Source organism: Sminthopsis crassicaudata, chromosome 4 (genome assembly GCF_048593235.1).
Source record: "Sminthopsis crassicaudata isolate SCR6 chromosome 4, ASM4859323v1, whole genome shotgun sequence".
Lineage (NCBI taxonomy): Eukaryota > Metazoa > Chordata > Mammalia > Dasyuromorphia > Dasyuridae > Sminthopsis > Sminthopsis crassicaudata.
In genome coordinates this window covers 451919376-451941639 of record NC_133620.1, presented here as the reverse complement: position 1 = coordinate 451941639, position 22264 = coordinate 451919376, and the positions used below count along the sequence as shown (strand labels likewise).

General features: G+C 50.2%; 1 protein-coding gene across 4 annotated transcripts in view; it reads left to right on the top strand.

Annotated features, from left to right (window-relative positions):
• SEZ6 (seizure related 6 homolog) overlaps positions 1-22264 on the top strand; it is an 82882-nt gene that overhangs the window by 21427 nt on the left and 39191 nt on the right. For all 4 annotated transcript variants that reach the window (XM_074263735.1, XM_074263736.1, XM_074263734.1 and 1 more), the window contains exon 2: positions 21224-21892. In XM_074263735.1, the coding sequence (XP_074119836.1) occupies positions 21224-21892 (669 nt within the window). The remainder of the gene's footprint in view (positions 1-21223; positions 21893-22264) is intronic.

Genomic DNA, 22264 nt, shown 5'->3' with positions numbered 1-22264 from the left:
CAGCTATGTGACCCTTGGCTAGTCACTTAATAAACTGCCTTAAGTTTCTCACCTGCAAAATAGAAATCATAATAGCACCTAACTAAGGAGAGAGTTCTTGTAAAGCACTAACTTATAATATTAGCTATTGTCGTCTCAGAAGACTCTCCCTTCCTAAAGCACACAACTGAACTCTGGGAAGGGAGAGCCAGATTCTAGCTGTTTCAAAGCAGGAAAGGCTGCATCCTCCAGGCTGAACTCCAAAGCAGATGCTGCTCCACCCACCCAAAAACCATCCAGAACGCAGCCAAGAAGTCTTCTTTGGGTGCCCTAGGGCCATCTCCCCACTCCCAATGTACTTGTCTCAAAGGTGTCCCAAGGGGCCAGGTCCCTTCCTAGAGCTGGGGTGTCAGAAGGTCCCCCTTCTCGCCCTTAATTCTGGAGAGAATGGGAAGGCTTAGAAGGACGCTTCTCCACCCATTCTCATCTCAATGCTTCTCTTAGTCACTCTCTGATCCCAAATATGGTCACACACCATCACTGCCTCCATCTCAAAGTCCCCCATCTGGTCCCTCTCCCTTCATGAAGCTTCTCCCTGTGATCTCTGCTCCTCCTGTTTTTCCTACTCTTTTGCCTTGTTTTCTAATTCAGAGACCACAGCTAGAGCTCAGAGATCATCCAATCTAACCTTTTCTTTCAAAAAAAAAAAATTAGTTAATTTTTGCTGAGGCAGTTGGTATTAAGTGACTTGCAAAGGTTACACAGTTAGGAAGTGTTAAGTGTCTGAGACTAGATTTGAACTCAGATCCTCCTGACTTCAGGGCTGGTGCTCTATCCACGACACCACCTAGCTGCCCCCAGTCTAACTTTTTCATTGAACAGATTGAGGTCAAAGGGCTTCCAAAGTCATGCTAGTTCAGTCATCGGAGACAAGATTACTAGCCAAATCTTCTGACTTTGGAACCCATGGTTTTTGCATCCTACAAAGCCTACTTTCTGCTTCCTTCTCTCTTCCCATATCCCCGGATATTCAAACCGTAACCTCCTTGACAGCAAGGTCTGTATCCTGGCAATGGTTGTATCCCCCAATGTCTAGAGAGGCGCCTTGTGATTGATGATTACAGAATTAAATGGAATTGTCTAGCACTGACAGCCGGGTGTGTAGAAACAGCCTTGGAGCCCAGGTTCCAGCTAATTCAAGTTCTGCCATTCATTGAGTGGGTTCCTTCTGTTCTCTGGGCTAAGTGACACCATAGTGCTGAGAGTGCCAGACCCATCTTCTTGAGCTCAAATATATCCTCAGACACTTCCTAGCTGTGTGACCCTGAACGGACAAGCCACTTAACCCTGTTTACCTCAGTTTCCTCATCTGTAAAATGAGCCAGAGAGGGAAATGGCAAACCATTCCAATATCTTTGTCAAAAAAATCCCAAATGAGGTTATCAAGAGTGGGACATGAGTAAATATGACTGAACAATTTCCTCCTCTGTACAATGAGAAAGGGGATGGAATAGATTACCTCTAGTCCTTGTAACCCTAATATTCCATGATTCCATTCTTACTCTGTTTAGCTATAATAGTTGTTCATAAAATGTGTTGGATTTATTTTTATTTGACTTTATCCCTTCCCTCAATGCCTGGGGATAAGCAGGCAAGAGATGCTTAGAGAAAGGAGAACAGCCCAAAAAGAGAACTGGCAAGGGTCCCCTCCCCCAATTCTAAGTCTTCCCATGGTAGATTGGGCTCAAGTCAACAGAGATAGACCACCGTTTGTTCTCCTAAGTGGTAACTCCCAGATCTGGTGATTTGCCAACAACAGCCAGCCTTCTCCTCTGAAGTCTGTCTGATGGCAACTGCCCATCTGCCCCTGATGGCCTTGGGCCAGGACTCCAAGAGGCAACATTCAAGGGTCCCATCTGTCCTCGGCCTCCAGAAGGACCAATGGGGAAAAGAATGGAAGTTAACCTGGGACCCAGGAGATTGTGTGATAGTTCTACGACGGAAAGACTAACTTCCAGTCCGGCTCCTCAGTGACTCAGTTTCCCACTCCCACTTTTTTACCCATTTCTGCTTCTTTCATGATTCTTCCCTAAATCCACGCACTGGTCACCTTCCTCCTCAATTCCTGCTCTGTAAAGTGAATGAGTTGGACCACATGACTGCCAAGGTCCTTCCAGCTCTAGAACCTATGTGACCTGTGATTTTCTCTGGCTCAGATCTTAGGTCCACCCTAACACTATGTCTGATCTTGATAATATATTTTTGTTATTGATGAGTTGTTTTTTCAGTCATGTCAGATTCTTCATGACCTTATTTGGGGTTTTCTTGGCAAAGATATTGGAGTGGTTTGTCACTTCTTTCTCCAGATCATTTTCTATATAAGGAAACTGAGGCAAACAGTTGGGTCACACAGCTTAGTAAGTGCCTGAGGTCAGATTTGAACTCAGGAAGAGAAATCTTCCAAATTTTAAGCCCAGTGCGCTAATCCACTGTGACAACTAGCTGCCCCTTGACGCAAAACGGCATACATTTATTAAGTGCTTATATAGGCAGCCCATTGCACCAGGGACACAAATCCTGACAAAGGATATAAGTGGATGAGCCACTTCACCTTATTTACCTCGGTTTCTTCATCTGTAAAATGAGCTGGAGAAAGAAAGGCAAACCATGGCAGTATCTTTGCCAAGAAAATCCCAAATGAGGTTACCAAGAGTGGGACATGATTAAATATGACTGAACAGTTTCCTCCTCTGTAAAATGAGAAAGGGAATAGACTAGATTACCTCTAGTGCATATCTATATTTCCTAAATCTAAAAACACTAGAGACACAAAGAAAAAGGCTATTGGGATCTGCAAAAGAAGGTCATTACCAGCTGGTTAATCCTTTCCTAGAGAAAGGGAGGCATTTTGAAAGATGGGTAGAAATTCAACAGGGAAAGAAGGGCAAGGACAAGGGTAGGGAATAACAGATGATTCTAATTCCTCATGCGTTCGAGGCACTGGACCAGGTGTTGTGAGGATAACAGAGATCTTGCTTTCCGAGATCTAATTGGGGGAATAAATGTCACACGCATGAAGAAAAAGATAACTTGTAGAACAAGGTCATCTATATGCTCGGTTTTAAATGAATGGCAGAGACAACGTGAAATGAAGGAAGTCATGGGGGGAGGGGGATGTCACTAGACTGGGAGGAACTGTCAGGATTCCCTGGGGGAATAAGGATTTTGGACAGACCTTTAAAAGATGATAAAAATAATGACAACTTTTTATAATAGCCAATTATAAGTCAATTAAGAAGGAAAGCAAAGGAAACAGGACCCCACTTATGTGACCCTGTGCAAGTTAATGCCTCAGTTCCTTCTTCTGAAGAAGCTCTAGCTCTATTTCTAGATCTATTTATAACCCTAACCACATTCTGTTATCCCTATTAAACAGTTCAGGAAACTGGAGTTTAAAGGGGTGACTTGCCCACAGACATATAACTATTATGTTTAAGTGCCTGAACTTGAATCCAATTCTTTGGACTGAGTCCATGAAGCCCAGAAGACCCTCTAAGGAAGTCTTGGACCTTTTTGGTACCATGGATTCAATTTGCAAGGCTGAGGATCCCTCTTCTCAGAATGATGGTTTTAAAGGCATATAATTTCATAGAAAACCAGTTATATCAAAATATAATTATTTTTAAATGTGTATAGACTTGAGCTTAGGATTGCTGCGTTAGTATCTCCTCTGTCCATAACTCGCTCTGGGACCTTAGGTAAGACCCTTCCATCTCAGGACCACATTTTCCACCGAGAACTGAATAGGTAGCGCTTTAGTCGAGGTCACCATGCTTTTAAAGGCCGGTGGGGAGACAGATTGTTCCAGGAAGGGAGACTATAGCTCATGACTAAGGGCACAGAGGTGGGCAGGTAGATGCAGTGCGCAAATCAACCTGACTGAAGGGTCTCTCCAGTACATGGCTGTCCCAATATGTCCTGCCTTGGTACTGAATCAAGAGCTGAGTGTGATTCCCCCGATTTATGGCCACATTCCTCTATCCTAACCACGTCTGGCTCAGGGCTGCTCACGAGAGCCATGGAGGTACCCAAGCCAGAGTAGGATGGCACCTGAGGGGGCAGAGTTGGCACTCTAACCTATTTCCCTATTTGGCCTGAGAACAGAATGCCCATTGAAAGTGGGGATTCATTTTTCCAGCCTGCCAGCCAGGGAGCCTGACTGTCAGGGAGGAAAGAAAGAGAGATGCCTGTTTGGTGCCAGCCTTACCAGCTGCCTGGAACCAAGCTGAACTGAGCCATGCAGGATTCTGTGGCAGCAATTGTGGTTAAGAATCTTAAAGGCTGCATAGTACACAGGAGAGAGCATGGGATTCCACCTCAGAGAATGGGGGCTCCAATCCCCCCTTCACTACTCAATGCTAGGTGGTAAAATGGATGACTTCTGACTCCTCTCCAGCTCTAAAACTAGGAGACTTTATTTTAAGTGGCAGTTCTGCAGAATAAAATGTGGTTTTAAAAGGACTTCTCAGCCTCAGTTTCCCTCATCTGTCAAATTTAGGACCTAACTTGGAGGAACTTTAAAAGCAGTCTGGTCCAAGTCCCAGGTGATTTGCTCAGGGTCCTACAGATAACACATGACAGAGGGGGAAATTCAAACTCAGCACTGCCCTCTTAGCTCAACCTAGTAGCTGGTCATCTCACAGCACATCCACTGTCACAATAATTAGGTTATTGTTAGGACCAAACGAGCTAATGGGAACAAAAAGACTTCAAAAAAAGATAAAACTTTATGTGGATTCATTATTTTCATTATGGCAGGTTAGAGCCTGCAGTAATCATAGGTCCCCAGGCATGAAGGTGCCATCCTATTCTGGCTTGGGTACCTCCATGGTTCTCTATGAACCACTGTCCTGGGTGGGGTGGGCCTGGGGCCAGGGGTTGGGGGATTTGAGGTTCTGCTCAGAACATTTCAGACTTGACCCCAGGCAGCCTTACTTCCAGGACCAAGGCTGGGATGTAGCAAGGAGATGAGAGGATGACATAGGATGGCCAGATAGCCTAAGGGAATGGTCAACCAGCACCAGAAGCCTTGCACCCATGGGAATAACGCTTCTTCATTGCCCACTGGTTCTTGAAGAAGATGGGTCTGGGGGGGGGCAGTTAATGTAGGTCTTTGGGGCCAGGCACAGCACTAATCCCCTATTAAAACTTGAAAGGGGCCGGGGCACCTCCTGGATAAACTCATTAACTTTTATGGGATAATAAATGGATCCCATTAAAATCTCATTCTCACTGTGCTTGGCCAGCTTAACCTCTCAGATTCAGGCAGCCAGGAAAGGGCTGGGGGTGGGGGAAGGGCGGGGAGCAGGAGCAGTGTCCCCCACTCCGAGGCTCCCTGGGCTTGATCCTCTCAGCGAGGTTTTAGCTCTTTCTGTTCCCAGCTTTTCTTGTTCTGATTCTTGGGCTCGGATCCTGCCTCAACTTGTGGCTTACTAAGGAGACCAAGCAGTGGCGAGAAGGGCTAACAATCCATTTTCACTACTTACTAGCTATTTAGCCATTTATAAGTCATTTAAGCTTTTTTTTCTTTTTCCCTTTCTGCGAAATGGGGAGAAACATGGAGTCAGTTAAGTGGTACAGTGGATAAAGCATGGGGTAGGGAATCATGAAGACCTGAGTTCAAATCTAGCCTCAGACACTTACTAGCTGTGTGAGCCTGGGCAAGTCATTGTACTCTTATTTCTCTCAGTGTTCTTATCCATCAAAGGAGCTAGAGAAGGAAATGGCAAACCGCTCCAGCACTTTTGTCAAGAAAACTCCTGATGGGATCACAAAGAGTCAGACGTGACTGAAACAACTGAACGAGGGCTCAACATGAAATGATTTTCCCAAGAACACAACTAGGAAGTGTCGGAGACAGGATTTGAACCCAGGATTTTGACATCCCACTGCAGCCCACCCTTCCAGGTCCAGTGCAGCTTCCCAAAGTTCTAAAGCTCCAGAGTTGTTCCTCTCCCCGATGCTTGGGAGAGGTTGGTAACGGGCAGTACAGAGGAAAAGTGATGTCCGGAGAAAGGGACTAACCCACAGTCACACCCTCAGTAAGAGACAGAGCTGCGAGGTGAACCCAGGTCCTCGATGCTACACCCGGCCCACATCCAGGTCCACAGTTCCTTCCACTACACCACAGTCTCAAAGAATCCTGGGACGTAGCTTAGAGAGCATTCCTACCCAACCTCGTCATGTTGCATGTAAAGGACTTATCTAAGGTCATTCAGGCCTCCCGTCCGACTTAACGTGGGGAAGCTTGCCTATCTCTCCCTGACTTTCTCTTTCTCTCAGCTCCGATGGTGACATACATAACTGTGAGGGGGTGTTTACACAACCCCTGGAGAAAGATATCGAGGTGGGGACAGAAGCCGGGGCACTTCAGGTGTGGAGGGACTCTTCTTAGCGGGAGTTGGTTTATTTGGGGGGGGCATCCGCCCGCCCGGGTGGTTCACTCCCCAGGAGTGCCTGCTGCTGCGCTGGGGGAGGGGAGAGGGGGAAGAAAAGGTACGTGGGGGGGAGAGGGGGGAGAGAGAGAGGGAGAGAAAGAAGCAGAGCAGGGAGGCAAGGAGAGAGTGAATTCACTAGGGAGGCATCCTGAATGGCTCATTAGCACTGATGAAAGCCTTTTTTCATTTAGTCTAAATACTTTAAACGGGCTCCCTCCCGTTAGTTATTTGCATAGCTTAAGCGCTAATGCAGAAGGAGGGTAGGGCCGGGAGCGAGGGCGCGGGGACCCAAAAGAGGCTGGGCTCTGACCCCCCCCCCCCCACGAACGCACACACAGACCCCCTAGGACTGGGGGCGGGGGCGGGGGCGGGGAGCCTCCGCGGCAGCAGCCGGAGCTCCGCCCGAGGAGAACCGGGAGCAGATCCCGGAGGGAAGGGCTCCGGGGCAGGAAAACACCCCCCTGCCTTCGACAACAAACAGAGACTATGCAAATGAACGCCCAAATTGGCAGGTCTGCTTTTGTTTTGGTTTTCCAGGCGACAGCCTCGTCTCTAGCCAGACTGCCGCATTCTCCCCAAGTGTCATCCGTCCTGAGGGTCACCTCAGGCAAACGGGGCGGCCGGGGCTTCGGGAGCACGCAGCCAAACGGTGGAGGGGCTGCCCACGTGCCGGGCACCGCGCGGAGCTCCGGGGCGTAGAAGCCGAGTACCGGGTCGGCGGGCGAGTGCTCGCGAGTCACCGGCCGGGCAGGGTCCCAGGGAAGGCCAAACTACAGAGCCTGCCCTCGGGGGGGGGGGGTGCTCTAACGGGAGAGAGCCCTTAGAGACGGAGTAGGTGCGGGCTCCTCTCAGAGAAGGCGCTAGGGATGAAGACGGTAGGGTGTACGGGGGGAAGGCTGGCCCAGCTGGAGCCATCTCTACCCTTCTAGCTCTAGCCCCAGGGCCGGTGCCCTCGGCAGTAACAGCTCTCTCCCCCAGCCTTGCAGAAGGACCCAGAAGTCAAGGTTGTATGTGGAGACACAATCATGTCCAAAATTACAGACATAGAGAAGCTGGAGCAGAGGCAGAGCATTTGAAATAAAAGTGTATGGATTCAAATCCCAGCTTTGATAGTACCTGGGATACCTGGACCAGACAGGACCTCCATTTCCTGATCTGAAAAATGGGAGAAGAGATAGGGAATGGGACTCTATTATCTCTAAGATACTTTTGGGGTCTAAAGGCTTGGATTTGTTGGTTGTTTGTTTTTAAGAGTGACCAAAGTCTCTCTCAGACCCACAACCTCTTTCACTCTCACTCACCCCACAGAAATGATTATCATTTCTATCCTCTCTGCATCCTCCCATTTTTTCCTCTAGCACTCCCTCCACCCTGATCTGCTCACAGGAGAAGAGATGGAGATAAGGATGAGAGACAGAGGCTTCTAGTGCCCATAGGAGAGAGGGTAGGGAACGGGAATCATGAAAGAAACTCTCCTGGACAGTTTCCAAAGAAAACTAGAGCGTACAGCCCACCATGCTTCTTCTCTAGATTGGAATTCCCTTCAGCTCTGCCCTACCACACACAGAGCTTGCTCTTCTTCTCCCAAAGAGAGAAGCTGGGGGAGGGCGTCTGAAACATTGGGGGACTGATGTCAGCAAAGCAAAGGGAGTGTCAAACCCGCCCGTTATCTACAACAGAAGCAAAAAAAAAGAGAGGAAGAAAAAAGGCAAGTGACCCCAAAATGGCAGCACTCTTTCATGATCCTAGCTTGTGGGAAGGCCTCAAGTCATGTGGCAACCAAAGTCTGCCTTATCAATTTGGGCAAATTAATTTTCCTTTGCTTTCTCCAAATTCTTTTTTTTTTTTTTTTTTTTTTTTTTTTTTTTTTTTTTTTTTTTTTTTTTTGCTAAAAAGAGATCATCTAGGAAAAGGATATAGGGCCTTAAACTCACTTGTTCCCTTGACCCCCTCTAGCTCTTGGCCCAGACTCACCCACCCACCCCCCAGGCAGTAGAGTGTTCTGGTTAGAATTTTCAGCTTTAGGCCCACTTACTGTCACAGGTCTAGCTGCAGAGATTGGGGCTTCCCTTCAGCTCACTGTGGAGTACCTGCTGAGGTTCCAGATCAGATAGCTGAGGGAGCTCCACTTGAACTGAGCCTTGAGAGCAATCGGGGTTCCAAAAGGGAAAGCAGCATTTCAGGCATGGGACAGAGCCCTGCTTGATAATGACATTATCTCATTTGACGATAATAATAATAATAATAATAGCTAATATTTATGTAGCATTTTAAGGTTTGTACATATTATCTCATTTGATTTTCACAACAAACTATGAGATAGATACCATTATGGTCCCCATTTTCTAGATGTGGAAACTGAGGCTGACAGGTTAATCGACTTGTATAAGGTAACATAGTATCTGAGATGGGATTAGAAACCAGGTCTTCTTGATTCCAATCTAGCGTTCCATCCACAATACCACCTAACTGCTTCACAAAAGCATTATTATTAATGTACCAAGCAGTTTGCTAAATTCTGAGAGCCAGATGGAAAAATGAGACTTTTCATATGCTCAAAAAGCTCACATTCTACAGAGGAAGGAGAAACATTTCAAGTGCATGTTTCAGACACGGTAGACGGAAAGACCAGATTTGGACAGGGAAAGCAACACAGCAAGGCCTAGAGGACCTTGGAGAGCAATAGCCAAGTCAATCATTGCCCAAAGAATCATGATTTTGGGAGTTAGGATCGAGGAGGGATCTCTGATATCTCCAGCAAAGGTGGAGATCTGAAGGTCAGCCTTCAGCTGGCAGGGAAATGTTCAGACTGGGGAGTCCTCAGAGATTAAATGAATGCCGTCATGGAAGGCCCACAAACATGTACAAATTTGTACATGATCCTTCAAGTAATAAACTAACAGCTCCATATGGGCTTTGCCTTCTCTCTTCCTCTTCCTTCTTCCTCTGCCCCCAGACTGATGACAAACACTCTGAGTTCACATTGTCTAAGGCCATACCTATTCAAGACCCTAATTCCCCTTTTCCTGGGCAGTCTGTTGCCTTCTGGGGAGGCTGAGGGTCTGAGCCTCTCCTCCAGTTTTCTCTAGCATTATTCAACTTTCCCAATTCCATCTCTTCCTTAACTTGCAAATCCTGTGCCTACAAGTTGATGTTAGTGATCTTACAGTTCATGGAGAAACCTTATCACAGAATCTAAGAGCTGAATGAATGGGTGAGTGAGTGAGAAAGTGTTTACTAGGCACTGTGCTAAGAGCTGGAGATACAAGATTTAAAAAAAAAAAAAAAAAAAAAAAGAGGCAATCTCTGCCCATGAGAGGCTTACAATCCATTTAGGGAGAGGTAACCATCTAGGGCAGTGGTAACCAAGGAAGACAGTTGAGACAGAGGAGCCACAGCAATGCTAAATGGCTCTTCAGTTAAGCTGGCTGATAGTCCTTTTTCCAGGAGCAACGGTAATGTCGATTCGATTGCATGAAGAAGAGGAAGCAGTGGGGCAGTGGGAAGATGGCTGGGATCATGTTTGGGACCACAGAAGCCTTGACATAGTGAGATCTTTCCTCCTTTTCATGGCTAAACTAGAGAAAGAGGTCTACAATCCTGAACACTCTCTATCTTTTCATGACGTTACTCTTAACATCCTCCTCTTATCCAACTGACCACTTATTTGTGGGATTTTCCTGATTTATGGTCACTAGCCATGGGGATCCTCCAAGGGTCTTCCTGAACACTGTTTTGGTATCACACTTACATAGAAATGGCACCACTAAACCTTCCATAAAGGGGAAGATCAATTTATGAAATCACACATTAACATTGTCCTCTATTCTCTTGTTATTTTTACTTATTTTGTGACGTATTTCCCAATTCCTGGCTCAGCCTCCCTCTGAAGGCTGCAGACTACATGCAGTGACACTTCTATTTTATACTATCTGATCTCATCAACTCCCGTGCATCTAATCATCATCTTTATTCAGCTGGTCTCAGATCTATTCCTCCATCAACCCTGCTGTCCTCCAGTCTGGAATCACCATTCTGGGGATCAAGCTTCTTCAACGGCCAGGACGCTACATCTTTCTCCTTTTCATGACTAAACTAGAGAAAGGGGTCTATAATCCTGAGCACTCTCTCTTTATCTTTACATGACATTACTCTACTACTCTCGTACTGGACAAGTGGATGTTCCATCAACATCTTAAGCCCAACACCTCCAAAAGCGATTTCATTAACCCTCTGCCAAACCCTCTCCTCTTCTGAACGTTCCCTTACACTGAAGGCTCTACCAATCCCTCAGGCTCCCAATCTTGCTACTTCTCACTCTCACTCACTCCGTTTAGCCATTCTGTGGCCAAGTCTCATCACTTCAACTTTCACAATGCATCTCTCATAGAGATTCCCCATTACTTCTTCTCTGTGTGCACTAACATAGAGCGCTGGCCTCCTGGCTCCTCTCCCCCCATGACATCCCATCCCCTCTCTCCATGTCTTTGTCCTCTTCCACACCTCCAATGTCACCCTGCTCACCTCAGCCTCCTGGCTCCCCTCCTCCCATGACATCCCATCCCCTCTCTCCATGTCTTTGTCCTGTTCCACACCTCCAATGTCACCCTGCTCACCTCAGCCTCCTGGCTCCCCTCCCCCCATGACATCCCATCCCTTCACTCCATGTCTTTGTCCTGGTCCACACCTCCAATGTCACCCTGCTCACCTCAGCCTCCTGGCTCCCCTCCTCCCATGACATCCCATCCCTTCACTCCATGTCTTTGTCCTGGTCCACACCTCCAATGTCACCCTGCTCACCTCAGCCTCCTGGCTCCCCTCCCCCCCTGACATCCCATCCCCTCTCTCCATGTCTTTGTCCTCTTCCACACCTCCAATGTCACCCTGCTCACCTCAGCCTCCTGGCTCCCCTCCTCCCATGACATCCCATCCCCTCTCTCCATGTCTTTGTCCTGTTCCACACCTCCAATGTCACCCTGCTCACCTCAGCCTCCTGGCTCCCCTCCCCCCATGACATCCCATCCCTTCACTCCATGTCTTTGTCCTGGTCCACACCTCCAATGTCACCCTGCTCACCTCAGCCTCCTGGCTCCCCTCCCCCCCTGACATCCCATCCCCTCTCTCCATGTCTTTGTCCTCTTCCACACCTCCAATGTCACCCTGCTCACCTCAGCCTCCTGGCTCCCCTCCCCCCATGACATCCCATCCCTTCACTCCATGTCTTTGTCCTGGTCCACACCTCCAATATCACCCTGCTCCCCTCAGCCTCCTGGCTCCCCTCCCCCCCTGACATCCCATCCCCTCTCTCCATGTCTTTGTCCTGTTCCACACCTCCAATGTCACCCTGCTCCCCTCAGCCTCCTGGCTCCCCTCCCCCCACGACATCCCATCCCTTCACTCCATGTCTTTGTCCTGGTCCACACCTCCAATGTCACCCTGCTCACCTCAGCCTCCTGGCTCCCCTCCTCCCATGACATCCCATCCCCTCTCTCCATGTCTTTGTCCTGGTCCACACCTCCAATGTCACCCTGCTCACCTCAGCCTCCTGGCTCCCCTCCTCCCATGACATCCCATCCCCTCTCTCCATGTCTTTGTCCTCTTCCACACCTCCAATGTCACCCTGCTCACTTCAGCCTCCTGGCTCCCCTCCCCCCCTGACATCCCATCCCCTCTCTCCATGTCTTTGTCCTGGTCCACACCTCCAATGTCACCCTGCTCACCTCAGCCTCCTGGCTCCCCTCCTCCCATGACATCCCATCCCCTCTCTCCATGTCTTTGTCCTGGTCCACACCTCCAATGTCACCCTGCTCACCTCAGCCTCCTGGCTCCCCTCCTCCCATGACATCCCATCCCCTCTCTCCATGTCTTTGTCCTGGTCCACACCTCCAATGTCACCCTGCTCACCTCAGCCTCCTGGCTCCCCTCCTCCCATGACATCCCATCCCCTCTCTCCATGTCTTTGTCCTCTTCCACACCTCCAATGTCACCCTGCTCACCTCAGCCTCCTGGCTCCCCTCCTCCCATGACATCCCATCCCCTCTCTCCATGTCTTTGTCCTGGTCCACACCTCCAATGTCACCCTGCTCACCTCAGCCTCCTGGCTCCCCTCCTCCCATGACATCCCATCCCCTCTCTCCATGTCTTTGTCCTCTTCCACACCTCCAATGTCACCCTGCTCACCTCAGCCTCCTGGCTCCCCTCCCCCCATGACATCCCATCCCCTCTCTCCATGTCTTTGTCCTGGTCCACACCTCCAATGTCACCCTGCTCACCTCAGCCTCCTGGCTCCCCTCCTCCCATGACATCCCATCCCCTCTCTCCATGTCTTTGTCCTGGTCCACACCTCCAATGTCACCCTGCTCACCTCAGCCTCCTGGCTCCCCTCCCCCCATGACATCCCATCCCCTCTCTCCATGTCTTTGTCCTGGTCCACACCTCCAATGTCACCCTGCTCACCTCAGCCTCCTGGCTCCCCTCCTCCCATGACATCCCATCCCCTCTCTCCATGTCTTTGTCCTGGTCCACACCTCCAATGTCACCCTGCTCACCTCAGCCTCCTGGCTCCCCTCCCCCCCTGACATCCCATCCCCTCTCTCCATGTCTTTGTCCTGGTCCACACCTCCAATGTCACCCTGCTCACCTCAGCCTCCTGGCTCCCCTCCTCCCATGACATCCCATCCCCTCTCTCCATGTCTTTGTCCTCTTCCACACCTCCAATGTCACCCTGCTCACTTCAGCCTCCTGGCTCCCCTCCTCCCATGACATCCCATCCCCTCTCTCCATGTCTTTGTCCTCTTCCACACCTCCAATGTCACCCTGCTCACTTCAGCCTCCTGGCTCCCCTCCTCCCATGACATCCCATCCCCTCTCTCCATGTCTTTGTCCTCTTCCACACCTCCAATGTCACCCTGCTCACCTCAGCCTCCTGGCTCCCCTCCTCCCATGACATCCCATCCCCTCTCTCCATGTCTTTGTCCTGTTCCACACCTCCAATGTCACCCTGCTCACCTCAGCCTCCTGGCTCCCCTCCTCCCATGACATCCCATCCCCTCTCTCCATGTCTTTGTCCTGGTCCACACCTCCAATGTCACCCTGCTCACCTCAGCCTCCTGGCTCCCCTCCCCCCCGACATCCCATCCCCTCTCTCCATGTCTTTGTCCTGGTCCACACCTCCAATGTCACCCTGCTCACCTCAGCCTCCTGGCTCCCCTCCTCCCATGACATCCCATCCCCTCTCTCCATGTCTTTGTCCTCTTCCACACCTCCAATGTCACCCTGCTCACCTCAGCCTCCTGGCTCCCCTCCTCCCATGACATCCCATCCCCTCTCTCCATGTCTTTGTCCTGTTCCACACCTCCAATGTCACCCTGCTCACTTCAGCCTCCTGGCTCCCCTCCCCCCCTGACATCCCATCCCCTCTCTCCATGTCTTTGTCCTGGTCCACACCTCCAATGTCACCCTGCTCACCTCAGCCTCCTGGCTCCCCTCCTCCCATGACATCCCATCCCCTCTCTCCATGTCTTTGTCCTGGTCCACACCTCCAATGTCACCCTGCTCACCTCAGCCTCCTGGCTCCCCTCCCCCCATGACATCCCATCCCCTCTCTCCATGTCTTTGTCCTGGTCCACACCTCCAATGTCACCCTGCTCACCTCAGCCTCCTGGCTCCCCTCCCCCCATGACATCCCATCCCTTCACTCCATGTCTTTGTCCTGGTCCACACCTCCAATGTCACCCTGCTCACCTCAGCCTCCTGGCTCCCCTCCCCCCATGACATCCCATCCCCTCTCTCCATGTCTTTGTCCTGGTCCACACCTCCAATGTCACCCTGCTCACCTCAGCCTCCTGGCTCCCCTCCTCCCATGACATCCCATCCCCTCTCTCCATGTCTTTGTCCTCTTCCACACCTCCAATGTCACCCTGCTCACCTCAGCCTCCTGGCTCCCCTCCTCCCATGACATCCCATCCCCTCTCTCCATGTCTTTGTCCTGGTCCACACCTCCAATGTCACCCTGCTCACCTCAGCCTCCTGGCTCCCCTCCTCCCATGACATCCCATCCCCTCTCTCCATGTCTTTGTCCTCTTCCACACCTCCAATGTCACCCTGCTCACTTCAGCCTCCTGGCTCCCCTCCTCCCATGACATCCCATCCCCTCTCTCCATGTCTTTGTCCTCTTCCACACCTCCAATGTCACCCTGCTCACTTCAGCCTCCTGGCTCCCCTCCTCCCATGACATCCCATCCCCTCTCTCCATGTCTTTGTCCTCTTCCACACCTCCAATGTCACCCTGCTCACCTCAGCCTCCTGGCTCCCCTCCTCCCATGACATCCCATCCCCTCTCTCCATGTCTTTGTCCTGTTCCACACCTCCAATGTCACCCTGCTCACCTCAGCCTCCTGGCTCCCCTCCTCCCATGACATCCCATCCCCTCTCTCCATGTCTTTGTCCTGGTCCACACCTCCAATGTCACCCTGCTCACCTCAGCCTCCTGGCTCCCCTCCCCCCCGACATCCCATCCCCTCTCTCCATGTCTTTGTCCTGGTCCACACCTCCAATGTCACCCTGCTCACCTCAGCCTCCTGGCTCCCCTCCTCCCATGACATCCCATCCCCTCTCTCCATGTCTTTGTCCTCTTCCACACCTCCAATGTCACCCTGCTCACCTCAGCCTCCTGGCTCCCCTCCTCCCATGACATCCCATCCCCTCTCTCCATGTCTTTGTCCTGTTCCACACCTCCAATGTCACCCTGCTCACTTCAGCCTCCTGGCTCCCCTCCCCCCCTGACATCCCATCCCCTCTCTCCATGTCTTTGTCCTGGTCCACACCTCCAATGTCACCCTGCTCACCTCAGCCTCCTGGCTCCCCTCCTCCCATGACATCCCATCCCCTCTCTCCATGTCTTTGTCCTGGTCCACACCTCCAATGTCACCCTGCTCACCTCAGCCTCCTGGCTCCCCTCCCCCCATGACATCCCATCCCCTCTCTCCATGTCTTTGTCCTGGTCCACACCTCCAATGTCACCCTGCTCACCTCAGCCTCCTGGCTCCCCTCCCCCCATGACATCCCATCCCTTCACTCCATGTCTTTGTCCTGGTCCACACCTCCAATGTCACCCTGCTCACCTCAGCCTCCTGGCTCCCCTCCCCCCATGACATCCCATCCCCTCTCTCCATGTCTTTGTCCTGGTCCACACCTCCAATGTCACCCTGCTCACCTCAGCCTCCTGGCTCCCCTCCTCCCATGACATCCCATCCCCTCTCTCCATGTCTTTGTCCTCTTCCACACCTCCAATGTCACCCTGCTCACTTCAGCCTCCTGGCTCCCCTCCTCCCATGACATCCCATCCCCTCTCTCCATGTCTTTGTCTCTTCCACACCTCCAATGTCACCCTGCTCACTTCAGCCTCCTGGCTCCCCTCCTCCCATGACATCCCATCCCCTCTCTCCATGTCTTTGTCCTGGTCCACACCTCCAATGTCACCCTGCTCACCTCAGCCTCCTGGCTCCCCTCCCCCCCGACATCCCATCCCCTCTCTCCATGTCTTTGTCCTGGTCCACACCTCCAATGTCACCCTGCTCACCTCAGCCTCCTGGCTCCCCTCCTCCCATGACATCCCATCCCCTCTCTCCATGTCTTTGTCCTCTTCCACACCTCCAATGTCACCCTGCTCACCTCAGCCTCCTGGCTCCCCTCCTCCCATGACATCCCATCCCCTCTCTCCATGTCTTTGTCCTGGTCCACACCTCCAATGTCACCCTGCTCACCTCAGCCTCCTGGCTCCCCTCCTCCCATGACATCCCATCCCCTCTCTCCATGTCTTTGTCCTGGTCCACACCTCCAATGTCACCCTGCTCACCTCAGCCTCCTGGCTCCCCTCCCCCCATGACATCCCATCCCCTCTCTCCATGTCTTTGTCCTGGTCCACACCTCCAATGCTCACCTGCTCCCCTCAGCCTCGTGGCTCCCCTCAGGATTCTCCTCAGATCCCACCTTCTTCAAACCTGGTCTCCCTTCCCTCTGAGACTACCTCCTCTTACACTCTTAAATAGCTCGTGTAGTTGTGTGGTCTCCTCCATTAGAACGGAAGCTCCTCGAGGGCAGGGACTGATTTTCGCTTTTTCTTTGGAGCCCCAGGGTTGATTGAGCACAATGCCTGCACAGAGAATCTTAATGAAACTCTGTGAATGTATCACATCGCTTGCCTTCTCAAGGGAGAGAATTTAAAAAAAAAATGCTAAAGAATATTAAAAATTGTTTTTACATGTAATTAGGGGAAAATCAAAATTAAAAGACAGAAAGAAAAACGGATGTTAATGACGATGATGAAAATAGTTCACCAATCAGGACAGGCTGGCCTCGGGGTGGGAGTCAGAAAGCTTCCGCAGTTCCTGCCCCCGGAGCTCCGCCGGACAGCTTGGCGAATGGCCAGAGCGACGAGGAATTGGAAGGACTCTCTCAGCCCGCTTCCTCCTCCTTCCTCACAAGCACTTCGGCCACAGCGCGGGGCCTCGGGGGCGTGGGGAAGGAGAACGGGCTAACGGGCCTTCTTGGCCACACGGAAGGGCATCTTGAATGGTGTGCCCCGTTCCCCCGGACCCCTCCCTGCGCCTCGCAGAGATTACCTTTACGTCTCAGAGCGGCGGGTGGTAACCGATCGGAAGCAGCTGATTGCCAAATCAATTTCCTTGTTTGATACGCTGTCTCGATCCCATTTAACCGGGGACTCCTTTCTTCCTTCTCCCCCTCCCCCCAAAGCAATCAGTGCAATTGACATGAACAGAGTCATCCCTTAGCTCCCGCACATGGTCCTTAACCTTGCTGAGGACTGGGGGCTGCAGAAGGGGGGATACGAGTCCCCCTGGACATCCGAGGCAGGGACCCGAGCAGCCTTCGGAGACGCAGGGGCTACTGGGAAAGCCGTCCGATGCCAGATGGCCAACAGGCCAAGTTACTCTAAGCCTCTGCGTGAGGGGATAAACTCCTTTCTTCCACTGGTTTATAGGCCAATGGAGGGTAGATTGCACCACAGAGTGAACCTCAGAAGCCATTTGTCTGCAGACAAAGGAATTGAGGCACAGAGAGGAGAAGTAATTTTTCCAGCGTCACACTGCTAGTGAGTGTCCTGGGGGGATGGGAAGCCAGTTCTTCTAATCCAAAATCCAATGTCTTGTCTACTCTCCTCTCCCTGGGGGTCACCCATTCCCCTCCATGACAAAGGTCACAACACATATGAATGGAAGGAAATAACTATTCAGCTCTAAGACGTGGGGTAAGGAATGGGTTCCCAGAAACTCTTATATGAACCGATGCTGAGTGAAGAGAGAACAAGTTATATAATAATGATACCATAAAGGCAAATAGCTCCGAGAGGCCGATCAGACTGTTAAGAGACAAGCTAGCTGACGGAGAGGTGGCAGACTCAGGGTGCAGAATGGTACATGCATTATCTGGTCCTGGCCAAAACATGAATTTGTTTTGCTGGATTAGATTTGTATGTGTGTATATGTATACATATGAAGTACGTATATTGTATATATTTGACTATATTTGTATAATGTATTTTTTTCCAGTTTTTTCTTGTTCTTTTTTTGCTGAGGAAATTGCCCAGAGTCACACAGCTAGAAAGTGTTAAATGTCTGAGTCCAGACTTCAGGACTGGTGCTCTATCCACTGCACCATCTAGCTGCCCTTGTATATTTGTTTTTTTAAAATATTTTGTTTTTGTTTTTCTTTTTAATGGTTTAAAAAGGTGCGAGGGAGAGAACCTAGATTTTTGTCCATTAAAAAATTAAGTTTAATTAAATTATGTTTAAGAGTTGGCACAATATTTACCTTGCAGGAGACATTCATGACTGCTGAGGCAGATAGGTTGTATGCACTACAAATGAGTCACTGGGCAAAGCACCCCAAATCAAGGATGCCAGCCAGCCAGCAATCTTCACCTGCAGAGATGTAGGTGAAGGCCTGAAACCCAGAAGCACCATCTGTTGTCTTACCTCTTTTATACTGAGGAGGGAGAAGGGGCACTGGAGCACCATCTGCTCTTGGAGGTGACACATGAAGGCCGAGCCATGGCATCCTGTCAAGCTGTGCTCCTGCCAGAGGACACAGAGCCACTTGTTCCACCTGTGATCTCAAGGGCCCGATGCATCCTGGGGGTGCCTTGGCAGCTCTTAGTGGAGAAAATCAGGCCCTCACGTCCTTTTCTCCCTTCATCCTTCCTTCCCCCACCCCAACCCCATCTGCGAAATTCTTCTTGGTTCTCACTCCCCAGAGCTTCCAGTCACCGGGAACGTCAGAGCTGTCATACTCTGGAGAACAGAATGTGTGCCATCTGTCCAACCCCTACCCTTTCTGCCCGCCTGCCAATTCATGGGGTGGGTGCGAGCCTGCCCAGGGGCTGGCGGCCCCATTTCCAGACAAGCAGAAGACCTGATCGTCTTTCAAACTGGTATCCCCTCCATCCTCCTGCCCTGCTTCTACTTCCCTGCCTGTCGTCTCATTAGTTATTTGTGGAACCATTTTGAAATAGTCACAGATCAAAAATTATTTTTGCTTCTTCATTTATGGGAAGGTCTGGATAACCTGCAGCATCTGCATGTGGAACAGGGGGACCCTTGAGGCTGAAGGTCCCTGATCCCAAGAAGCTTACTTTCCCTGACTTCACCCCTCCCCCAAGCTCCTCCTGTGGCTGGTCTGCAAGAAAAAGGATCTTGAGGGTTCTAAAAGACCATGAGTTGGGCAGCTGTCAATCAAGAGAACATGGTGATTAAATCATCCAGAGAAAGCGACAATAGAGATAGTGAAAGTTTTTAATCATATTTCTAGTAGCTGGAATCCTTCCTGAATCCTACTAGAGTCCTGCGCACTCCAAATGTGACCTACAGAAACCTTTCCCAACTCCAAATGTGACCTACAGAAACCTTTCCCAATCCTAGCACCTTTCCTCTGTCAATTATCCCCAATTTATTCTGGCTACAACTTCTTTGTTCGAAGCTGTATGCTTCGAATGGGCTGGAGAAGAAAACAACAAATAAATCCAGTATCTTTGCCCCAAAAAACCCAAATGGAGTCGTGAAGAGTAGGTCACGACTGAAACCACTGAACAACAAATTTGACGGACCAACTCATGTTTGTATCTCCAACTTAATAAATGTTTATAGGCTTACTGACTGATCCTGGGCAAGTTAACTTGACTCCTAAATGTCATTTCATAGCAACTCTACAATTCAAGAAGAGTAAGAAGAATTCAGGGAGAGAACAAGTGAGAAACATGGACATAGGGATCTTTTGGCAAATATTTAACAACCAGCTTTGAGGTGAGGGGTGGGGAATGTATGGGGCCACACTTTTAAGTTTACTTTGCATTGTTAATGTTTTCTCTATCACTTTCTCAAGTCTAGACAATCAACAAAACAATAAATCAAATTCTGACATGTAGTTTGCTGATTTCTAAGGTGTAATGTTCACCCTGGAAATTTAACCATCTGCTCTCACAAGCAGTAGAAGCCAGCTCTAATAAACCACTGAATAGAAGTAATGAAAGTTTTGAAAAAAAGGACCCTCTGAGGAAAAAGTGAAATAAACTTGTCTTAATGTGGACCTAAAAGGGGGGAATCTATGCTGATAGAGGACCCAGAAAGAATGTTCAGAATATGAAGGACTAATTTGCTAAGAATCAGAATCGAATGGCCACTAAAAGGGCAGAGGATGAATTAAAATATGAGCTAAGACTGGAGTTCTAATAGGTAGCAGGGAAAGAGAAACAGGGGAAGAAGGGACCAGGAAACCCGGGCTCAGTCTCAACCCTGACAAGCAGTGATTTGACCACTCTGAGCCTCAATGTCTTTAGGAGAAGGAGAGGGTTGAACTAGATGGACTCTAAGATTCCTTCCAAGGGAGCATTAGATGGCACCATAGGCCTCTGATCTGAGTTCAAATCTGGCCTCAGGTATTTATTACCTGGGCGATACTAGGTAACTCACCTGATCAATATAGATCTCAATTTCCTCATCTGTAAAATGAGGTTAGTTAGACTAGAGTTGTAACACAGTAGAAAAAGCCCTGAATTCAGAGGCAAAGAACCACTCAGACAATCAATGAGCATTTATTAAGCAAAAGTGAGACAGTCTCTGTCCTCAAGTAGCTTACATTCTACCAAGGATCTGGAGTCAGATCGTGGTTGTGCTCCCTACCCAGGGGACTCTTGGACAATTTATTTGCTGTCTTTGGGACTGTTATTTCTAATGTGGAAATAGAGAAGGAGGTTCTAATAAATGATGTCTTAGTCTTTTCCAGCTCTGATAATGAGAACTTAAATTTCTCTATGTTCTGCTAAGGTTTGGAAAACTGTTTTGTGTTCATTATTTAATGAGATCCTCGCAATAAGCCTATAGGGATAGCTATTGCTCTCATCATTTTTACCAGTGAGGACCCCTAAACTCAGAGAAGTGAGTGAATGGCCCCCTATCCCACTGCCTGTAAGAGTCAAAGGTGGTATTTCAACCCAGGTTCCTGCCTTTAAGATTGGAACTCTCTGCTACAGCAAGTGGAAAGAGCTAGGAGTTCCAGCTGGGAACTTTATCAGTAAAATCACAAGTCTGGGGCCACTCCCTATCCCCTAGTGCCTGGCACATAGTAGGTGCTCAGTTAATGATGGGTGATTGACCAACTGGTATATACCTGACATAGCGCACCTTAAGCCTCAGACGCTATAGAAATGTGAGCTGTGATTTTTCTTCTTCCAGGATTCTCCTCTGAGATCCAGAACCCCAGGAGTGCAGAGATGGACCCTGAGCTGACTGTGGCCCCCACACCTGAACAGCCTGAGGGAGGGGTCCACTTTGTCAGCACGGCCCCGACCCTGAAACTGCTCAACCACCACCCACTGCTGGAGGAGTTTCTCCAGGATACCCAGGCAAAGGAGGAGGAGCTAAAGCCGGGACCCTTCCTAAATCGAGGAGCGGTCCCCTTCCAGGCTAATGCACCAACCCTCTTTAGCCCCAGTCCCCTGGCCCATCTGGCCCACCAAGATGACCGCCCCATCTTTACCAACCCTACCCCAGCCATGGCCCCGGGACCCACATACACCCTGGGGAGGGCTGGGCTTCAGAGTCCAGAGCCCGCATGGCCTACCGTACCCATCACCATGGCTCCTCCGCCAGGGCCAGGAGTAGCTGTGCCATCTTTGGCCCAGGCCGAGGTGCCCGTGACAGCACCTCCCAGAAGTGCGTGGATGGTGACCCATGATGTGCCCATGGACCTGGCCCAGCCGTGGGTCCCAGAAGTCATGCCCCCTCAGGCCAGAGACCCAGGGGCAGGGGTCCCTGCTGCCACCACCGCTTCGGGGGATGATGAGGAGACCACCACCACCACCATCATCACCACCACCACCATCACCACCGTGCAGCCACCAGGTCGGGTCCCCCCGGGAGTGTCCTGGGAAACAGGCTCCCCAAAGCCATTCCTTAGACAAAGTCGGGGGCTTCCATCGAGGGAGGTTCCCATTGCTGGCACTGGAGGGAGGAGGGAAGGGAAACAAGCATTTATGTAGCACCTACTACATACATATCAGGTGCTGTGCTGAGTACCTTACAGACATCATCTAATTTGATCCTCACAATAACCTTGGGAAGTGGGTCTAGTTGCCACTAGAATCTTGGCCCTACTAAGATACTGGTAAGAAAGTTTGAGATCGCAGGTTCACCAAGCACAGGGTCTTATTTATAAAAGACACTTGAAGAATAACTGGTAAGAGGCAGTGTAAGAGATTGGCGCAATGAGCCTGG